Source organism: Diabrotica undecimpunctata, chromosome 5 (assembly GCF_040954645.1).
Source record: "Diabrotica undecimpunctata isolate CICGRU chromosome 5, icDiaUnde3, whole genome shotgun sequence".
NCBI lineage: Eukaryota > Metazoa > Arthropoda > Insecta > Coleoptera > Chrysomelidae > Diabrotica > Diabrotica undecimpunctata.
The window spans coordinates 4,005,782-4,022,958 of NC_092807.1; the positions used below are offsets into that span (position 1 = coordinate 4,005,782).

Sequence of the window (17,177 nt, forward strand, 5' to 3'; positions counted from 1 at the left end):
TCAACGACATGTAGGCAATTGGGAGCAGAAGGAATCTGTCTTAATTCTTGATAATTGTCGTACAATTTTGATTTGTTCGAATTTCAAAGCAGGCCATCTTTAAAAATTGAAAGAGGATATGGTGCAAGTTAATATTTTGGGTAGACTTCAAGGTCATCTTGCTTATTATACATCGTTACAGTCATTCTTTGGAAAATTAGAGTTGGATTAATGATAATTTGTTTATATTTAAACTTTTTGGAGACCGACGCTTGCTTTAATGGTACAACTCTATTTCTCCTTTGAAACCTAAGTTCAGCTGCATTGTTACCAACAATCTTTCATAGCTTATATGGAATTTTTATTTTTTTTTGTTAGTAAATCATAAAAAAAATATTATTATTATTATTTAATTTGCTTAAACAAAGATTGTTTAAATAATTATACAGCTTTCAAATGGGAATATTTGTATTAAGGTTAAAAGGTACACGTTTGGTGAGTGTTTCTGAAAATAAGTCTACAACGTAAGAAAAAAATATGTAGTTTTACTTGGTTATAAATAAAATAATTTATTTATAACAAAATTAAAGCGTCTTTGGGATTTTGGTAAAGAAAAAATTGTTTAATATTTAAAAAAAAAATTTGATGCCGCCCAAATAATCCGATTTTAATTATATAAAGTGCATCGGATAGTTGAAGTGTTCTTTTATATGTAAAAAATTGGCAAACTTCTACATTGTTTTTGTTGTGTGAGATTTTAAAGAATTTCAATTTTTTTTTAAATTAATATTTTAAAATTATTATGCAAAATCTATTGAATTGATTTTAATGAAAGTTGGTGGACTGTTTTATTATATTATAAAGATTTCAATCTAAGTGGTTGAAAAACATTGAATAATGACTCCTCTTTTTTGTATTTATTCGATTTTTTCAGTCGATTTAGTCGATTTTTTGGACTTTGAATGAATTTGAATTTCTGGTGGAGCAGTCATGATTAGGTTTGCTGGAAAAACACGAATGAGCAAATAGTTTCTAAAATATATAAAGAGAGGGAAGAGTTAAAATCTCGTGATTTTTTAAATAGCTGCTGCATCGTGTTATTCTACTGAGGCCAAAAAGATAGCGTATTGCCCTTTTTAGTAATTTAAAAATAACATCAGATTGGGCAGCTGTACTGGAACCCCAAAAAGGAAGATCATATCGAAGATGAGACTCGAACAAAGAAAAATATGTTATTTTGGAAGATGCCCAATTGATTTCCTTTGAAACAGATCTTATTGCATAGCAGGTTGAGGCTAGTTTCTTACTTAACAAATTGATATGAAGGGACCATTTAAGGTAGCTGCCTATAAAAATACCAAGAAGTTTTACAGAATCAACTATACTAATCTTGCTGTTATTAAGAAGCAAGTGTTGAAAAGCTCCTTTATAGGATAATGCTACTGTCTTATCCACGTTAAAAGAGAGTAAATTAGAGTCGGACCAGGTTTTTATTTTAAGTAGATCAGAAGTTATAATTGCATGAAGAGTTGCAATATTAAAATTCCTCCAGGTAATACTGGTACCATCAGCAAAAAGAAAATTTTTTTATCAATTTATAAGTAGAGTCTTTTGTTGTAATTTCTTTTCCTTCTCAATATTTCTGCTTGATCATAGTTAGGCGTGTGGCCCATCGTTATAGAATGTTCACTTAATGCACAGTCTTGTACTTTATTCAGATTAATGTCACTCTTGTGCGATGTTAACCTTCCGGACAAATTTCTGGACGTTTTTCCAATATATATTCTATTGCAATTATTACAGGGTAGAGAGTACACTACATTGGAGCTTTCTTTAATATTTAAGAGTGTTTTAAGTTTGTTGTGTAATTTCGATATTGTTTTTATATTTCCGGTTCCAATTTTGATATTAGGTACTTCTCGTCTATTTGTTAAACCGGGAATATATGGTAAAAAGTGGTACAATGTATTTTGGTTGTTTGTTGAAACTTCTGTTTGATCTGTTGTTATGACTTGTGAGACACCAAAAATAAGTCTATTTAGAAGGTTCGCTGTGAATGAATTCTCTAACATGATCGTTTTTAGTTTTTTAAGACCAGCTGTTCTTTATTCAGGATGTGACAAAGTTATAACCCCATTTTTCATATTTAACACTAGGTTGGTCTTCATCATAGATGGATTTCATCATCATTAGCTTTTACAACTCTTCGTGAGTTTTTGCCGCGTTTACTATTGCCTTCCATTGATTCCGATCCTGTGCTATTATTTCCCATGGCCTTACTTCCATCTTCTCCAGGTCTTCCCTGACTGCGTCTTTCCACCTTTTTCTAGGCCTTCCTGTCGATCTTCTACCATCTGGTCTTTCCCAAAACACATTGCTAATCAGTCTGTCGTCATCACTCCGTACCACGTGGCCTGTCCATCTTAATCTATTGGCTTTTATGTATCTTACGATGTTTCCTTTCCCGAAGAGAGCCTCTATTTCATTGTTGTATCTGCTCCTCCAAACATTTGTCACGCTGTCCCTGCAAGGACCATATATAATTCGCAGGATTTTGCGTTCCCATACTAATAGCTTATTGATTTCTTTCTTTCTCAATGTCCATGTTTCACTTCCATATGTCACTGCTGGTCGTATTATGGTTTTGTACATTTGGATTTTGGCACGCCTTGAGAGAAGCTTTGACCTCATTAGATGTTGAATGGCAAAGAATAATTTATTCCCCGCCAGTATTCGTATTTCAACCTCCCGTTCTCCTGTGTTTTCACTGGTAATTGTTGCTCCTAGGTATTTGAATTCTTTGACCACCTCAAAATTACGATCGTTTATGGTAATGTTTTGTCTTATTCGCTGTCGTTCCTTTTTTGATACGACCATGTATTTAGTTTTTTCTTCGTTTATTTTCAGGCCTACGCTTAGTGTTGCTTCTTCACTTAACTTCCAGTGTTGTCTGTGCTACTGCATCTACATCATCTGCAAATGCGAGAATAATCTTTGCTCCTCTGGCAGTTATGTCTGATTTGACTCTGGTATAGATTTTTCGCATTGCATATTCCAATGCTAGGTTAAATAGTAATGGGGACAGCGGGTCTCCCTGTCTGAGTCCGGTGCTTATGCCGAAAGCCTTTGAAGTTTTGCCTCCTATTCTAATTTGTGCAAAGGAATTGTTGACACACATTCGCGCAATCATGGTCAGCTTCTTTGGTACGCCTAACTCCATCATTGCACTCCACAGTTTTAAGCGATCTATGGAATCATATGCTTGTTTGAAATCTATGAAGATCTGAATGATGAAAGATGGATTTGCTGAAAAGTAATTAATAAATCTGTTGCTACATATTGGTTTTCTATTTTCTATACATATTAATACTCACCGAGTCACTAAACATACTTTTACTACATAAATATACTTTTTCAAAGGAATCATTAATTAGTGAGCCCAGGACTTCGAACACATTATTTGGGAGATTTAGGAAAATTTTTATGGAAAGTCCATCAGTACTACAGGAAGATTTGCTTTTGATACTACTGATTGTTTTTATCAGTTCAGATTTATCATTTGGTCTTATAAAGAATGAATTCGAGACCTTCTTTTGAATTGGGGATATAGGAAATAGGATCTTGTTGTGGCGAAATAGTTGATGTTATATTTTTACTCAAATTAACGAAGTATTCATTTAGATTTTCAGGGTTTGGAAGAGATAATGTTTGAGCTGTGTTAGTTTTGTTTCGAAGACCGTTTATTATGGACCAAGTTTCCTTTGCAACATTTTTAGAGCTTCCCAGACGATTCTCATAGTACATTTTTTTTAGCCGTTGTGATAAGTTATAGATCTTCTTCTTAGGGTGCCTGTCCGTTTCGAACGTTGGCGATAATTCTAGCTATGATGACTTTGTTGGTTGCTATACGAAATAGCTGTGTTGTTTTTTTTATACCATGCTCTCAGGTTAGCAGGATACTCGTCTTTGTCCTAGGGCCCTTCTTCCTTCAATTTTACCTTGCAAAATTCGTAGCTCGTATCTGCCTTGATTTCTCATTATATGTCCCAAGTATTGCAGCTTACGGCTCTTCTCGATGTTGTCCAAATCCGCAGTTGTGTTTATCCTCCGCAGTACTTCTTCATTGGTGACTTTGTCTATCCATGGTATCTTCAGGATCCTTCTGTATAACCATAGCTTAAAAGCCTGAAGTTTTGATAGAGTTTCCATCTTCAATGTCCACGTTTCTACTCAGTATAGCAGCACTAAGTACACATAACATTTAAGGAGCCTTATTTTTGTTTCTAGGGTGAGGTCACGGCTCTTGAACACAGAGCTCATAGTCAATAATGCACTTTTTGCCTTTCCGATGCGACATTTAATATCTTGGGTATTGTCCCACGACTCATTAATTGTAGATCCCAAGTAGTTGTATTGTGAGACACGTTCAATTCTCATTTGGTTCACATACAGATTTGCTTCAGTTAAGTTTTCCTTGCTGATGATCATTAGCTTGGTTTTGCTGGTGTTTATATCCAGTCCATATCTTCTACTTGTTTCCATTATTTTGTTCATTAAGTTTTGTTCATTCAGTTCAATATTGAGCTTGACTCCATTTATTGAGATGCCTTAATCAATATTTTTTAGAGCCTCTTCAAAAATGTGCTCTGAGTACAGATTGAATATCAGTGGTGGAAGTATGCACCCCTGTCTCACTCCTCTTAAGATTTTGACCTAATCTGTATATTCTCCATCTATTCGGAGTACCGCTGATTGAATCCAATACAGATTAGCTATTATTTTTAAGTCTTTTCCACCAATCCCTGCCCTCTTCAGCACTTGCATCATTTGTTCATGCCTGACTCTATCCAAAGCCTTCTTGTAGTCAATCAGGCATGCAAGTTGTAAGATAAGTTCCTCTATAAATGGAGATATATTCAGTGACAAAGACGTTGGCAGTAAATTTCTTGATGTACAGTAGTGAACGCATATTCTTGGCTAATATGCGGATACCTTTGGTAGTCAAGGGTTTGTGATGTTTTAACTTAATTGTAATTAAAGTAATTGTAATTATAGGTTAGTGTTACAGAGGTCCATACTACTCAAATCAAATGTCATTTGCCTGGTTGGTTTAGTGTCACAAATAGGGTACTTTTTCGCTTATTTACCTGGCCTATATAGGAAAGTTAATTATTGATATTTTATTATGAATTTGCTCTAAAATAAATCGTTTTAAAAAGTTATAAGCAAGGAAAGCAGAAAAAACGATGTTTTTAATCATTTTTAAATATTTTAATTGTTTTATTAAAACATAATATAATTTTTCCGACCTATTTGAGAGTGAGGAGAAGTTTATCGCACAACTTCTTCTACAAAAATCAGAATGCCACCTCTCCCATCCAAATATAGTCGTTTTTTCACAGATTCACCGTGGTATAACGGTATATCGGTATATACTAGTAAAGATTTATCGGTTAAAATTATAATTTTAAAATTATGTATTAATTTTAATACAACCAATACATTAAGATCTAGTTTATATTATAATTAAATCTAAGAATGATCTATAAATAATAAAAAAAATTCTTCTTAAATTAAAAAATTTCATTTTGATATAGTCTTCGGATTGGCAACAAATGAGAGTCGCGAAAATATCATTATTATGTTCAAAACTTATATTTCTTTGCAAATTTGGTATTTTAAATATTGCATAATCCAAGAAAACGTCACAATGTATTGATATAGCAAATTTCTCTCGTAAAACAAATTGCGGTGTATTACACCATTGAACTCAACAGATCTTCTGGGGCTTGTCTTAATATTTTATGTTAACCATGTCTAAAAATAGCTTCTCGTTTTCAAAATCAAGATCCCGCCTAAAGACGTAGAAGATCTTCCTGCGTACAACAAAAAATCCAAAGAATAATCACCGGTTCAGTTGAACAATTTGCTGACAATCGCCCCACCAACCGCCAACTTTAAGCTCATTATATAAAAGTTGGCGCGAGATGAAAACATTGCAGTACAATCAAACCGCGAGTTAGTTAAAGATTGGCTTACCGTTCGTGTAGTTCTTACGTGTTATTCGCAAAAATTATATTTACTTCATCTCGAAATGGACGCAGAAGAATTCAGAGTTCGCGGCAAAGAAATGGTTGACTACATTTGTCAATACATGACAAGTATGAATAAATACAAAGTTACCCCAGACATAGAACCGGGATATTTAAAAAAGTTGCTGCCCAGTGAAGCTCCACAAGAACCGGAAAACTGGGACAGTATCATGAAGGATGTCGAGAACAAAATCATGCCGGGCGTTACACATTGGCAACATCCAAGGTTCCATGCATATTTTCCCAGCGGAAATTCTTACCCTTCGATATTGGGTGATATGCTGTCGGATGCCATATCATGCATTGGATTTTCTTGGGTATGTACTCAATCTTCTTGGATTTATTGTGCTATATCTATGAAATAAGGAGTATTATAATAAACTACAATATATGTTCGGCTTTCTTTTTATTGTTTTTTATTATTATCATTTTCAATCTTTGATACTTACATTGTTTTTAAGTCGACGGTATGATAAATGAAGATCTACCATTTTACTACACTCTGTTTGAAAATTAGTACTCATTTTTAGAACGATTTTTATAACATATTATCTTTATAAATTCTTGTACAAAAGGGAAACCAAAAGAAATTATTGATTTTTAGTGTCTTATCATTGGTAACTTCTTTCAATACAGTCATGTTCTTGTTCGTTTATGGATAATCCATACTTATTTCCTTCTTTTTCTCTTCAGTTTATTTTTACTCTATTGTTTTTGTTTTTTTTTTATCATATACTATATATATAGTTGTATATTTGTGATATATACTATGTGATTGTAATTTATTTTACAATTTTTATGTAGATTTTAGTAAAACATTTCGTTGTTATCCCTTTTGGTCTTCCTGCTTTATATTCAAATGATTCCATTTTCCTGATTTCCTTTCCGTTGTTTTCAAATTGCTACTCAGTAAGAATTGGAAAATTTGTTTATTTGTATCATCATATTATTAAAAATATCATCGTAGACTATGACGCCAGAAAATAAGTATTTTTAATTGATTTCTCCTTTTCTTTGACCATTTGTGAATTATAGATTTGATTCTTCTGAAGACTTATGAGGGAATTAGTGTAGTTCTCTTTTATTGTTCTATTGTTGTATGATTTTTTAGACAGTCCACAGGATATGACTGTTTTCCGCTCAAAATTCTTTCTATATATAGATTTGTTTCAAATTTTGACAGTATGTAAAAAAAAGCTCAAAGATCAAAATATGCAATATGCCAACATGGGTTTTTCCTTTAGAGGTATTTACCACCTCAACTCGGGGGTGGAAAAAGTTTATCAAAAAAAAAAAACACTGGTAGTCGCTGTAGTATTTTAAGGCAAAAATATTCTTTATAGTTTTTTCGAAAAGTCTTCGTTCTTCGTTTTTATTTTTTTTTGGGTTTCGATTGTATAATCATTTAGTAACGTGTAAGCTTATGCTCGTCTTGCTCTAGGCAATGCACAACCAGGGATAAATTTCTGTTTACTTCTAATTGACAGCTGGGTGATACTTGAATGATACGTAATTTTTTTATGTTAGGATATTCCAGTATTTTCTGAATTTTTTTTTCTTATTTTGACAAGTAAAAAATTTTTTATAGATGAAAGAATTTGATAAATTTATTAATTATTTTTATAACTTTGTCAGAGGGTTTATATAGAGTACTATGTAAAGATATTGGACTCTCTATTCCTGGTTTTAATAATTCTAAATACAGATCCATATTTTGTGTTTGTTTATGGGACATTTAAAAAAAATGTGGATCACTGTTCCAATGGTTCCACATTCACATATCGGTGTTTCTGTTTTACCTATTTTGTAGAGATAGCAAGGAGTTATACAATGTCCACTACGTAAACGATTAGTATTTGTTACAGTATTCCTGCTCATATACCCATATTTAGGGTACCATGGTTTTATGGGGAAATCACACTGCAATCTACAATCATCTGGATCTTTATCTTTAATTTGGGAATGCCATTCATTGTAGAATTGTGTTAAAATGTCTCTTTTTGTAACAGAAAAGATATCTGTACTAATATTTTTTATATCATATGGTATTCTTAATTCTCTCCCAATATTCGCCAGCCTATCAGCTACCTCATTACCTTTAATCCCCTGATGTCCAGGTACCCATTCTATTCCCATTGAGAATCCCATATTATTAGCTTCTACCAATAGTTTTTTGGTTATTATGGTAACATAATCCATTTGATCCCATTTGAGACTAGAAATTTTGGATAAAGCACTTTTTGGATCCACAAAGATAACTGCTTTCATGATCTCCTTCTCAATGCACACAGAGATAGCTTTATATATATAGCTATCATTTCATTTGTACAGATTTGTGTGTAATTATGGAGTCTTAATGAAAATTTATAATTAATGCTTCTTCTTCCTTCTTGTATGTAGGCTTTAAACCTGCTTCTTCTACGATATTAGCCTCCTAAATTGTTTAAATTATCGCACCATATTTTTCTTGATCTGCCAATACTTCTTCGTCCATTTGGTGACTTATCTCGTGCTATAATTATTAATGTGTGGTATATAAATTCCAAATCCGGATTGATTAATTTGTGGGTCGATAGATCCATCTGTATATACATAAGTATGATTACTATATATTCCACCATATTTTGCTAAAAACATTTCATTAGATTCAATTTCGTATTTTTATGTTCTAGGCTTTTAATTGTAACAGGATGTAAACGAATTTCTACTTTCTACTTCTTATAAGGGATTAATTTTATATCGGATTATATTTTTTGATTTTTTGAGTATGTCTGTATATGCTAATGAGTAGTCTGGTATAGCTTTATTCTTCCAAAATTGATTATTTGCATTTACAGCTTCATTTAACTAACTTAAGCTTTAACTACCTTCTTATTACAATGTTATTTTTTTCAGACATTTGTTTCAATTTGTATTTATGAGCCAATATTTCCCTTCTAACTTTTAGTGTGGATACTGAACATTCCGAAAACATTTCGAAAAGTTAATATTTTTGGATTTATTCGTGACTGATAGTTTACAAATCACGTCAAAAACCTATATTTTTAAACGATTTTTCGCAATTTATTCCAAATATTTAGATTTTATCGTGAAAACTCTTTGAATCTAAAATGAAGCTTATTAAACAAAGAGATTTATTTTTATTATTATCGTAAACTTAATATTAACAAAGCTATGACTGTTCGAAAGCAGACTTTTATTCGTCAAATACAAAAATCTAAACATATGATGTTGAATAAACGGAAAAGAGTAAGTTTTTCATGGAAAACTTGTGGAAACTTTTTTTTAAGATCTTAAAAAAGCCTTTAAAATGGCCATTCTAAAAGTGATTTGCATGAAAATTAAGGTAAGTTATAACTAAAATAAAGTCCTTAACTTAATTTTCATGCAAATCATTTTTATCAGTAGTCATTTTAAAGGTTTTTTAAGATCTTTAAAAAAGCTTCTATAAGTTTTCTATCAAAAACTTACCGTTTTCCGGTTATTCAACAACATGTGTTTGGATTTTTGTATTAGATGAATAAAAGTCTACTTTGTTAATATGAGTTTATACTCAGTCGTCAGACAAAAATGCTACTGAACCGCTAAAAATCATACAAACAAGCTGATTTTTGCAGAGAATAATAATTTTGGGACCCCAAAAAAGATGCAAAAAGTTTACCACTTTTAACCCCGGGCTTTCCCCTAAAACCCCCCTCGTAATGTAGTAAAAACGTAAAAAAGTCTATTTACCAAGAAACTGTATGTCGTAGAAAAAAATGTTTTAAATAAAAAATGTAGCTAAGGTAATTTTAAATAAAAATGTTTATTAGCATTTTTTGCGCAGAATGAACCGTTCTTTCTCAAATAACGCTTAAAGCGACCGTCGATTTTTAAAGACAGTTACGAGCGCGAATAAAATTTGTATCACTTTGACGGTTCGATATCTTTTGATTCAAGGGTCCTATCGACAAAAATCAAGATGCGTTTTAAAGGTAAAAAGTTCAGTTTTCATATACAATTTTTGCATTTTGCCGCAAATAAACTTGGATTTTATAAAAGTGTTAAATAATTGTAAGTTTAATATTAATAATAAGTGCCTTTCAGTCGTAATTGAACACTATATTCTCATACTAAGGCTAATACGCCTATTTTCTAGTTATGTAAAAATTTTATAGCTACTTTCTCGGTATTTATCACAAACAGGTAGTCATTTACAAAGTAGTCTTTAATTATGTTTAATGTAAATTTAATATTGAACAAAATGGTATGCAATCTGAGGTATTAGATATTTCTAATCGCGTTCTTGCTTTTGGATATGTTTCTAACAGGTTATATTGACCTCAATTAAGTAATAGAAAATGAATTATAAGATAATAGACAAAAATATTTTATAAATTTCACCCAAAATAATACGTTGTTTGTCGTTAGACAAATCATTTGCTAAAAATGCCCTTAAAAAACACCACATCAGATTCATAAGCGTAATTTTAGATACACTGTATACAAAACTTATCTTAAAGCAAGCTTCTTCTTCTTCTATCTCAAGCTACCTCTTGGTATTTTGACGACACGGGTCTCCTCCATTCTGCTTATGTGGTTATTGCATTTTTTTTCTATTTTGGGTCCATTTATTTATACACTGTACTTTACATTTTCTTCTATCACTTCTCTTTCGATCTCTCAGTGTATTTCCTGTAATTCTTCTCAGTACTCTCATCTTTGCCGTTTCCAGTAGCTTTGCGTTGTGGCTGTGTCGGGTCTTGTTTCTGAGGCATATGTCATTATTGGTCTTACACTGACTTTATAAATTCTTGACTTCATCTCAGTGTTAATGTGTCTGTTTCGTCATATAGTGTTATTAAGGCATCCTACCAGGATTCCTCTTTATAGCTGGACAGTGTAATTCCAAGGTATTTTATTTCCATTAGTTGTTCAATACTGATGCCATCAATTTCTATTTTACGTCTGGTTGATTCTTTGCTGACTACCATTGTTTTAGTTTTCAGAGATGAGATTGTCATATTAAATTATTTTGTTCTTTGTTCAATCTGTGGACCAGTCTTTGCAGACTATTTTCATCTTGGGCTATCAATATTGCTTCGTCTGCGTAACAGAATATTTTGATTTCTTTGTTTCCCATTCTGTATCCTCTTCCTTTGTTAACGCTTTTGATGATCCATGATCAAATTGAAGAGCATGGGGCTCAATGAATCCCCTTGTCTTATTCCGCTGCCTATTTCCATAGGTTCTGTAAGTTGTCTATCTATTCTGACTTCAAAGCAAACTTATGTCGTGAAATTGATCTTTACACAATTATTTCCAGTCTCTTTTTCGTGAAAAATAACGTACTGAGATGAAGCACAAATCGTTGCAATTCATTGCCTTTTTCGTTTAAAGACAAAGATCAATCAGAAATTTATAACTGTTTAATTGAGCAGAAAACTTTTGACGTGGAATTTCCCAGGAAAGATTAGAGAGTTAAAGTTTTCTAGTCACATCTTGCGGGGTTTTGACGCAATATTTTTTCCTCTCAACACCGTAAAAATAACTTTCAATGCATGACTAACTGTCTAGCAAAATAAAAACACCAAATTTTTGTAAGTAAATGCTCAAATCTTACTTAAACGTGCCAAATAACTCATATGTTAATCGAAAATAATATAAATGATTCAAGGATATTGACCTATACCATTTGGTGTGCTAATTTACATAAATATGTGATTAGGTGGGCGAATCTCGTCCTAATGTCCTTGTTTTTGGAGTATTTTTAGAAAGGATTGTGTTTTTAGTAAGGCGAAGATGCATTTAGAAATGTAAAATGAGTACAAACTAAAATATGTGACCAAAAATAGACAAGAAGTTATAAAAGATACGTCAAAACAGGATCATTCCATATAAAAGGTATTTTCAACTTGGATAATGACTACCTCTGGATCTGGGGTTATTTCTTCCTGGTGTTTCGGAGTATCAGATAAAATATAGGAAGAAATAATTACAGACAGAGGTCAATAAGGCAGAAAATCAATGCATGATGTCAATACATTATGATCAATCCTGATTTTCTAACAGATTTTTAATTTAACAATTAAATTTAATTATCTAGTTTACTGTTTATTTTTTTGCTGGCGTTAAAATTTAATTTCTGATATTCTTCGAAGACTTTTAATCTTAGCTACTATCAATATTCTCATATTTTTATTTATAAATAAGTAAAGCAATTCCTAACAATTTTTCTCCATCGGACTCTATCTTCAGCTGCAGTCTCTATCTAGAGCTTCACAGAATGAGTTTCCAGCTAAATTCTAAATTTGGTCGGACCATCTAGTTGGTGATAGTCCTCTTGATTTTCTCTCCAGAACGTTTTAAGGAACAATTAATCTCTCCAAACTGTCGTCACCTCTGCAAACCACTTGACCGAAAAATTCTGAACACCCTTTGACATATTCTGAACAACCTTTTATAAATCTCGTGTTGGTTTAGAATGGAAACGTTTACCCCATGAGCTGTGTAAGGTATGCGCAGCATTGTTCTCCAGCACCACTTGTCTTAACCAGCACCACTTAACTGTCTTTCTTTATCTTTATTTGCTCTTTATGAGCATAACACGAAAGGTTCTTGCTTAGATAAATCGATTTGTCATCGAATGCAATTTTAGATTCCCCATATCGGTTCTTTCATCGTCTGTTTTGCGTTGTAAATTGTATAAAGCACGAAGTTTCGTTTCGACAACCAAGAAATCTTCGGACTTCTACGTTCTGGTTTTATTTATAAATTTCTTTATTTATCTTCGACTGTCATTAACATTTTGTCGATACAATTATGGACACCATTACATTTAAAAAATAGTTATACGTAAAAGCCCTATTAAACGACAAAACTTAAACATGTTAAGGTTATGATAAGAAAATTATCAAGGTAACCGACAAGATAATTGGCTTCAGTTTATAAATAACTAAAGAACTAGTTATTATCTTGATTGTGTATTGTAGACGGTATGGTTAATTAAAAAGTTTAACAAAATACATCGTTTGTTTCATTACTGACAACAATACTGGAATTTTATCTTAAAATATTAATGAATAAGCACACTCAAATTTTCTATAGCGTAAAAAATAGAGTAACTACTTTGGTCCTAGTTCTATCAGTAGCGTTCATCACCGATAGACAATAAAGTTGTAAAAAATCAAATGTTCTTATTAGCGACTAGTGATTTTGTCCGTCACCATGCGATGGGGAATCAATCAATTTCCATCTACAGTCACTCCACTCAATTTTTTCTTTCCTGACTACGTACAAAAAGCAGTGTAAGTCTAGTTTGGCAATTCATTTGTTGGGAAAGCTCGAGTTTTGTATTATAATTTTTACCGATCGATTTGAAATGTTTATCAAACTGTATACCAAAACCTAGAAGTATCCTCTCGGACTGAGCAAAAAACCACCAATAGATCATCTCAGTTGAGACTGAGACTAAAAAGAATTGTCGATTTTGGGAAAATAGAAAAGAAATAATAGAAGATTTACTCTGCAATTTTATATTACTCTAAAGCCATTGAAAATAGGAAACATGTCCCCTAGAAGGCTGATGAACCTTGCTAGAAGTATTGAAATTTTAGAGTTCTCTGCAGAGAAGCTACAATAATAATTGGTTACTTCGTTTATACTTTTGCATCAATCAAAGAAACTAACAATTACAACATTGTAGTTTTTATCCATATAAACACTATAATATGGCCATAAATCCAGCGCACTAAAACATTGCTGTAAAAATCTTTATAATTAAAAAATTACAACACAAAATCTAGCATACTAAACGTATCATGTAGATTGTTTTTAGCAAACTCAAACAAATGTAATCCTCATGTTGACACTATTTTACGCGAGTCATTTTTACATTACAATCTCACGAAAATTATATCGTATATAAATCGTGTTTTTATGGAACAATTATTTTTAATTATCCAAGTTTATGTTATTTTATAAACGTTTATTTGAAATAGTTTAATATAAGGTTATAAAACTGCATAGTAAACTTAAGGTTTCAGTTTTATATATACAATGAAGATATAAGTGACGTTTTTACTATTAAAAACATTTAAATAACTACAAAAATAAAACTGATCATGCTGTTCATTATAAAACACAGTTACATAACTTAACTCAGCTTTGGTTGCTTATTAATAGTTATTTAACCAACAAGTGTATTAATAAGGGCGATTAACAAGTGAGATATTTTAACGCGTGAGCGAAGCGAGCGCGTGAATGTTCGAGATTGTTAATCGCCATTTTAATTCACGAGTTCGTTACAAAACTTTTCCGTCGACCGTACTTTTCAGAAATAAAGATATCTTAGTTTAAATATTCATTTACTTAACGATAAACAACAATTGTTTTCAGCTTTCATTGACTTTATTCAAAGTTTCCTTAGTGGTAGTTTTATTATAGTAAACATTAATATTCAAAATGGTACAATTACTGAAATTAAAGGAAGATATTGATAAATGATTATCTGCTGTATAGCATTTTGACAAATTTATATTTAAGTCTTCTTGGACCTCTGTAAATTCTGTGATAGAAGAAGTTAAATTCTGGTGGAGTTTAATTGAACTCTTCGTCAGTATCCATCCTTTGATTTTTCAAAAACACAGATTTTAAACAATAAAGTAAATAATGACATACAATGACAGATAGTACTAACAGCGGCTACTTCATTTTAAATTAATTTTTTAGTGGAAATATAAATAGGTATATGTTTGGTTGCCTACACCACAGGTCACTGCCAATCACAGCGCGTTTAAATAATTTATGCAAGCAATGTATGTTGTGTTGCCTATAATGAAATCGTTCATTAATATAAAATCATTCATTAATAGGTGTCATTAATCAATGATTTTGAGGGTTTTAAAATTGATCATTAATGGACGGTCGACGGAAAAATAAATTATTAAATTATTAAAAAATTTAGCTCCTCTTTAATGACCTTCTTTTCTTTGTTACAGGCTTCCAGTCCCGCCTGCACAGAATTGGAAACCATCGTCTTGGACTGGTTCGGCAAAGCCATCGGTCTTCCAGACGATTTTATCACTTCAAGTAGTAAAGACAGTAAAGGTGGAGGAGTTCTCGAGACCTGCGCCAGCGAATGTGTCCTAGTGTGTATGTTGGCAGCTAGAAACCAAGCCATTCAGTATCTCAAAAAAGACAATCCAAACAGCTGTCACGATAGCGAGTTTTTGCCAAAGTTGATCTGTTATTGTTCAAAAGAAGCGCATTCCTGCGTCGAGAAAGCAGCGAAGATGCTTCTTGTGAAGATTAGAATACTGGATCCTGACGAGAATGGTAGTTTGAGAGGCGAGACAGTTCGTGCTGCCATGGAAGAAGATAAAGCTAAAGGACTCTTTCCGTTCCTCGTTAGTGCTACCCTTGGTACTACAGCGAGTGCTTCTTTTGATAATTTAGAAGAACTGGGTCCGATTTGCAAATTACAGCCGTGTACATGGCTCCATGTTGATGCTGCTTACGCTGGTAACGCTTTCATTTTGCCTGAACTGAAATATCTGCTGAAGGGGGTCGAATATATAGATTCTTTTAATACTAACCCCAACAAATGGTTATTAACCAACTTTGACTGTTCCTGTTTATGGGTTAGATGTAAGTACAAGCTCACTAGTGCTTTAGCAATCGATCCTTTATATCTACAACACGCCAATTCGGATGAAGCCATTGATTACAGGCACTGGGGTATTCCGCTTAGTAGAAGGTTCCGTTCTTTAAAATTGTGGTTTGTTATTAGAAACTACGGACTCTCTGGTCTTCAGAACTACATTAGGAACCATATTAAACTAGCAAAATATTTTGAATCTTTAGTTAGGAAAAACCCAAAATTCGAAGTCGTAAACGATGTACGTCTAGGTCTAGTTTGCTTCAGACTAAAAGCCCCAGATTGCGACAATAAAAAACTATTAGCCAACATAAACGATTCTGGCAAACTCCACATGATTCCTAGCATGGTCAAAGATAAGTACATCATTCGATTTTGTGTAGTAGCTGAACATGCTACAGAAGCTGACATAGACTATGCCTGGCGTATCATCCAAGAATACAGCGCAGAAATTACCAGCAGAGTATCCTTCAGACCCCCTCTTACAAGGCAAAAATCCAGCAGGCTTTCATTTACAAGAAGTGTGTCCAAAGAAATGTATCAAAGGTCCAAAAGCAAGTCCAACTTGCTGGACGGTGCCACGCCTATCTTGGTGGTTGATTCAGATGAAGATGAAGAATGCCTCAACAATAACACAGATGATATTCTGGATGCCTTGACAAGCGTAAGTGTTTATGACGACGATGTGTTTAATAAAGAAAACGAAGAAGAAAAGAGGATGCCACCTCAGAGTCCACCCAACTATTTGTGAGCGAATATGAATTGTCTATAAAAAAAATGGTCCTTTTTACTTTTTCTATGAAGTGGTCTGATTTATTAGTAATCAGTGCTACAGTTGTTATTGATACTAGTGAGCTGATGTCTTACAGTATCAAAATTTAATATTTATTTGTATATTTTCTTAAATACTATAAAGAACAGTATTATTACGATTTAAGTTATTTTGAATTAATTTTTAGTACTTAATTTAATTGTTACAATAAATTATTTCTTGCATTTATTAATTTGTCTTTTAATTTCCTTATAAATCATTAAGCTATATATATATATATATATATATATATATATATATATATATATATATATATATATTATTGTGATAATTAAAGTCTTGGTGCGCCAAGCAATAATTAGCTAATTAATTTTTTTTTATTAATTAAAATTATTTAAATGATATGATTATGACTTTATCACAATTATTAATTCTTTTATCTCAGGGTTAAATTCGTGCTTCAATATCTATGCTATTACATGTGAAAGGTAAGGTCCAGAGAATACCGGAATAATAAAAAAACACATATGGTCTAACACTATATATTGAAATAAAAATAATGAAATAATTCACACTCAAACGTTTTCAATAAACAAACCTCATATAAGGATTCTCAAAATTTTGTTCTCCGTACGTGAACAATCAAAATTTATGGTACAAACAATATTAATTGAAATCTCAAAATCCCAAACTATTC

General features: G+C 32.2%; 1 protein-coding gene across 2 annotated transcripts in view; it reads left to right on the top strand.

Annotated features, from left to right (window-relative positions):
• The window catches only part of LOC140440995 (aromatic-L-amino-acid decarboxylase-like), a 29,842-nt gene extending 13,130 nt beyond the window's left edge, over window positions 1-16,712 (top strand). The window contains exons 1-2 of one of the 2 annotated variants that reach the window (XM_072531365.1): window positions 5,960-6,388; window positions 15,050-16,712. In XM_072531365.1, coding sequence (XP_072387466.1) covers window positions 6,074-6,388; window positions 15,050-16,459 — 1,725 coding nt within the window. In that variant the 5' untranslated portion in view covers window positions 5,960-6,073 and the 3' untranslated portion in view covers window positions 16,460-16,712. Of the gene's footprint in view, window positions 1-5,959; window positions 6,389-15,049 lie in introns of those variants that run through there. The other variant, XM_072531366.1, reaches the window with a different exon arrangement.
• The last annotated feature ends 465 nt before the right edge of the window (window positions 16,713-17,177 follow it).